The sequence below is a fragment of the Mytilus californianus genome, unplaced genomic scaffold, assembly GCF_021869535.1.
Source record: "Mytilus californianus isolate M0D057914Y unplaced genomic scaffold, xbMytCali1.0.p SCAF_4, whole genome shotgun sequence".
In the NCBI taxonomy this organism is placed as follows: domain Eukaryota; kingdom Metazoa; phylum Mollusca; class Bivalvia; order Mytilida; family Mytilidae; genus Mytilus; species Mytilus californianus.
The window spans coordinates 91,559,878-91,565,956 of record NW_026262690.1 but is presented as its reverse complement, the minus strand read 5'-3'; the positions used below and the strand labels follow the sequence as shown (position 1 = coordinate 91,565,956).

General features: G+C 29.0%; 1 protein-coding gene across 7 annotated transcripts in view; it reads right to left on the bottom strand.

The window, feature by feature from the left end:
* Window positions 1-3,257: 3,257 nt before the first annotated feature.
* Window positions 3,258-6,079, bottom strand: part of LOC127738876 (sodium/calcium exchanger 3-like) — a 46,720-nt gene continuing 43,898 nt past the window's right edge. For all 7 annotated transcript variants that reach the window (XM_052250340.1, XM_052250341.1, XM_052250339.1 and 4 more), the window contains 2 exons: window positions 5,871-6,029; window positions 3,258-4,917 (listed from right to left, as the gene is read on the bottom strand). In XM_052250340.1, the coding sequence (XP_052106300.1) occupies window positions 4,550-4,917; window positions 5,871-6,029 (527 nt within the window). In that variant the 3' untranslated portion in view covers window positions 3,258-4,549. The remainder of the gene's footprint in view (window positions 4,918-5,870; window positions 6,030-6,079) is intronic.

The window sequence follows — 6,079 nt, the reverse complement described above, 5'->3', positions numbered from 1 at the left end:
CTGTTTTAACAAGTGTGTAATAATAAAAGAATTAAAAAAAGAGTATTACTTTTTAATCATTTTCTCCCATTTTTAAAACCTACATAATATATCAGACATAGTATTTAGACTGACAAGTTTATAAATCTTTTCTTATGCTTATAAACTAGTAAAAACTTTAGCTGCAAATATTTGTTTATGTAGAGGTAGCTTCAATGCATTTGATTTTTTTAGTTCATTTAATGTAAAATGCTCCAAAATATGAAATAAATAAATTGAAATAATAAAACTTTTCCCATACAAAATAGAAACAAATGTCATAACATCATTATTCTTAAAAGATTGAGGAAAATCTTCTAATTCCGCACACTTGTACAGGTATCCTTTTGATTTAAACAATATTAAAAATGGATCCATGATTTTGTCTTGTGTTTATTCTAATGAGAATGAAAATATGTGTCAATGTTGATTAAACTTGGGCATGATTAAATTTATAGTCTTAAATGAAAATAAAGTCCAATTAATGTACAGAAAGAAGTCCATTTATTTTTAAGTATGGACTTATATTGTTTTTTTTAAAATATCAACAACTGGGTACTTTTCACATAGATGAAGTTTTTTTTCTTTCTTGAAGCCTGAAACGACATAAAGTCCACAAAGTTAACAAATAAACTACTTCTGAAATATGCAATCTGCTTTCAATGATAAATAGCAAATATGGATTCGTGGAAAGAAAAATATGAGAAATACTCTCTTAAGCCTTACTATTTGATAATCTTTTCTTCTATCCTTCTACCCCCAAACTGCCAATATACAACCTTTATTTTCAAGAACTGGCTGTATATTCTCACCATATTTAATGCCTGATAAAACTCATATAGATTGGAATATAGATTCATCCATATTCCACAAAAATTACCTTTATAAAAACCCACTGATGGTTTCTGTTTAAGCAATAGACCAGTTTAGTAATTCCATTTCTCATTAATTATGCTGTCCAGCTTAAGCATCCTATAAAATGACATCTGCACCAATCAGAATGTCCAACAAAATGAAGTTTTTTAAAATTCCATTTCTTTCAAAAAAAGAAAGACAACTTGGCGAGTTTAAAAAAATAAGGTAGATGGTCATGAAGCTAAGCATTTTTTTGCCATGCTCTATTAAAACATGAAATACTTTAAACAAGAATTTTCGAAAGCATATGTTCCTCACTGAGTATTACTAAAAATCTGTCGCAAAATACACAAGTTTCAGACATTTGTGCATATAAATGAAATAAATGCTCACAAATGATGCATAAAAAGAAGGGAATTCGCCTAACATAGTGATGGTATGAATATTTTAAGGTATAAAAAATGCTGAATAGTAACAAGGTAAGAAATAAACAAATTGCAACTGAATAAAACATAAATTAAAGTCTACATCTGTCGGAGCATTGTACATAAATAAAAATCACTTTAGGTCAAAGAGTATACCGAATACACAAGAAGTTACCTTTCCTTAATACGACAGTAAGTACACTTAAAAAAGAGACATATATTTTTACATCCCATGACCATAATGAAGTACAACCATTAAATAAGTAAAAAAAATAAAATAAAGACTTTACTTCAAAGAGAAAAGGTCTTGTTTATTGCATAGTCTACATTTTGGATAATGCAATTTTCATAATGTCACAATAAACTTACAATTTACATTGCAATAAAAATGACAGTTCTAATTTAAAACCCTATAGCTTTGAAACCAGCCAAGTAAAAATATATTGTCAGTCTTATAAAGCTTTGAGGTTAAAAAGCAAACAACCTACTTTCTGGGAGAAAAAAAATGTATATACTCAATTTGGGTTCAAAAAGTATGTCCATTATCCTATATGTTGACAAACATTATACATTTGATAGACCAAATGCCTATATCATCAATATTTCTGGAGATAAGATAAAAAAACGCCTGGTTTTTTACACATGTAATACAGAACAATACTGCATGTTGAATTTGAATATAATACATTGCTGTACATCTTGAAATTTGTAATTTATTGACACATTATGTGTGTTCCATACCAAATCTCTATGAACTAACATGAACTAAACCAAAAAACGGCTGAGAACAATATTTTATCTCATATATAAATATAACAACCATGGATTTCTCAGACAACTACAAATTTTCATCAATATACATTCAATTTCTTCAAAAAATGCTAAAACTATCTTGGATTTCTAATATGAGGGACAATAAATAGTTCATAGACAGTTACTTTCATTCTTTTCTTGCATAATAATTAACATTTTAACATAAATTATTAACATTTACATAACTAACATTTAACTTCGACAAACTTTTTTGTTCTAATATGATTTTAAGGAGATTCTCCACATCTCATTTGACAATTTTGTTAAATGTTGTTAATTCATTTAGAGATTCTTCATAATTATATGAGACAATGGTTTATCTTATAAACTGGGTAAAAAACATTTGTTGACCTATTTTATGCAAAAAATTATAGGCATTTAGTTTCTGCTACCTTTTCTAGTTGCAGAGAAATATAAACAACCAACCAATTAATTGCCTTTAAAAAAACTCTGTGGATTTATAAATATTTGTAGGGTACAAATTTTCATGGATATCTTTAGTTGAATTATAGTTATCTCGTACCATTGCAAACTCGTACCAATGTCAACTCGTACCACTAAAAGCAAACTCGTACCACTGCAAACTCGTATCACTGCTAACTAGTACCACGGTAAATTCGTACCATTGCAAACTCGTACCAACTTATTTAAATGCATTCAAATGGTGTTATATGACGAATAAATATTTAAATTTCACTAATGACCAATTAGTAGCTGATTGTTCCTTGTCTAATTGGATGAAGGAAACTGGCAGATTGGCTTTGTTGTCTCCCTTGAACAGTTCCATTATTTAACTTTTACTGATAAATATTTCATTTAATGTTTTATCATTACAAAGTAGTTAAATTGAATAGATTTTGGCATTTATAGCTGTGAAAAGGTTTTTGTGTAGTAATAAAGAAATTATAAAAAAAATTATAAAGATGTGCAAAAACAATTCAGAAAACATTCGTATATTGTATATTTATTCAATCTATAATTCAATAAAATTCAGAAAAATTAATTAATATTTTATAAAGATTTGCAAAAACATTGCATATATATTGTATATTTTTAATGGTACGAGTTTGCAGTGGTACAAGTTCGCTATGGTACGACTTCGCAGTGGTACTAGTTTACATTGGTACGAGTTGACTTTAGTGGTACGAGTTGACATGGTACGAGTTTGCAATGGTACGAGTTGACTTGCTTCCTCTTTAGTTAGTGAAAACCCTTAACTGAAATACTAGATGCAAATACAATTTTATAAATATGCAGTTTACATTTAAAAATGAACCTAAAGAAGATACATTGAATCAAAGTTCCTTAAATTTTCTATTACTTAAAAAGTTGCATTTTGAAAAGTGACCGCTCCTAATTTGACTTATTCCTAAAAAAAATCCTTGATATATATATATATATACCCCCAGTTAATCACTGAATCCATGTTGAGTAAATGGCAGTGATGTTAAAAAATTTTACATATTCACATGAACAAGAAATATATAAATCAAGAAAAAAAAAAGTGTTTTTTTAACAATATGTATAATCAAATTGTAGATTTAAATTAATACAATAAAAGAGATTCAACAACGATGAAACACAATGTTTTTGAGCCATTTCAGTGATGAACAATGTCGAGTTAAATCTGAATACTTCATGGTATTTACAAGTTGCATGATTTCTTAACTGGAATGGAGAAAGGATTCATACAGTTAAAAAGCAAAAATACTGCAAATTAAGGAACAAATTTATTATATTACTTCACTTGCCGACAATTAACACTGATTCTATTCTTGCAAATTGAGAAGAAAACAGATATATAAATACTCAAGACTAATCTTGGTTAGTGTTTAAACAGAATACAGTAAACGTGCCTTACCAGCAATGGCAAATCTCTGCTATATAAATTTTTAAAATGGGAAGAATAACCCTCTATGGCTACTAACGACACTTTGTCTAATTAGTCATGGATTTTACTCTCCTCAATTTTGACCTTTTTTTCACTCAAAACATTTATTACATCTTTTTGTAACTTTTATTATGTTAAGGTATTTAAAATCAATACTTGAAGCCATGTATAAATAAAGGAAAAAATGTATTAACATTTAGCAAAGAACACTTTTTTTAACGTAAATATTGAAGGAAAAAAAAATTAACATAAACATATGAGTCGGTTAAACATGAGTTGGTCATTTAAAACAATGAGACAAAAACAAACAAAACAACAAGCAAATCAACATAAATTACGTAGAGAACATGGAACTTTTTGTGTTATTTTTAAACAGATATTCTAAAAACAACAAATCTTCATGATTAGTTGAAAGACTGTCCTCTGGAACTAAACAGACGTAATAAATCAATAAAAAAAAATAATAAGTAAATAAATAAAGAGATAAAACCGATTTGCATTTTGACATTTAATTGATCTTAAATCTCCTCCTGAGGGGATACTATCCTTAGAAATCTATGTAACAGTATGATCTCATAGATGACAAAACAAGGTAGATAACCCATAAGGAAACAAAAAATACAGTTGTTATTATTTTAGTTTTCGGAGGTCCTCCCAACTCTCCTCCATAACGCCGTCTAACCAACATAACAATAACAACCACAGCTGCTTCTGCACAGAAAACTGTAACAGACAAGGCTAAGTCTCCTGGTGGTACTTCAAATGTATTCCCATTGGCAGCATGGTATATGGCAGCTATAGTCCAGGCAATACCAATACCCAAGAAAACATTTACAGCATTGCTTCCAGTCACATTTCCTATTGAGGAATCAGCATACTGGTCATTTATAGCTGCTACTTTACTGGCAAAGGTATCTGTAATAAAAAATAATATTGATTTCCAACAAGAAGAGATGTGCAAAGAATACCCAACTCACTTACAGTAGGTCTGAAAATTGGTTACAAAAAACAAAATCCATTCAAGAACCATAGTGTGACCTTTTTGATATTCATTGATAAATTTGAAATTCAAGGCTCTATCATAGCAAAAGTAAACCTTGTCCTTCAATAGGAACGACAAAAAAAACTTTGAGGAAGAAACTATCCTGCAAAATTTTTTTTTTTTTAACAACTCTATTCCCACACTTTTTTTTAATTATTAACATGGAATAGTAGCACCAAATCTATAAAAATATATTTTAAGATAACAAATTACTTTCATCAATTCATCATCCCATTTATTCAATAAAACAGCTGCGCCAAGAGCGCATGATATGCCCGTCGTCTTGTGTGTGAGGTTTTATGCAATAATCATAAATCGTTTCTGAGATACGGCGCGACATGTGAAAACCACCCTTTTTTTTTATAAAAAAATCAATAACTCTAAAATAAAATTTTGAATCATCACCAAAAAGCATACAGATCTTTATATTAATATAATTAGGAAGTGTGTAAAGTTTTAAGCAATAATCATAAATCGTTTTTGAGATACAGGGCAACATGTGAAACCCCCCCCCCCCCCCTTTTTTTTTTTACAAAAAACTCAATAACTCTAAAATAAAATTTTGAATCATCACCAAAAAGTATACAGATCTTTAGATTAATATAACTAAGAAGTGTGTAAAGTTTTAAGCAATAATCATAAATCGTTTTTGAGATACGGCGCGACATGTGAATAAAACGAACCCCCAGTTTTATTTACAAAGTCTGGTAACTCAAAAAAGTTTTAATCTTATTTTCACCAAAAAGTATACAGATCGTTTGACCATCATAAGAAACAACTATGTTAAGTTTCATGAATTAAATTTGAATAAGTTTTAATTGTATACCTGGAACACTGGTACCCAAAGCTACAAAGGATATAGCTGTTACTGAATCTTTCAGACCAATGGTACAACCAAATCCTGATGCCAAATCTCCAATAACAGCAGTCAGTAGTCCAACCATAATGATGGAGACACAGAAGCATGCCCAGCCTCCAAAGTAATCTGTAAATTTAAACATTATCATCATAATGAAGACTTGCTAAAAAAAATTT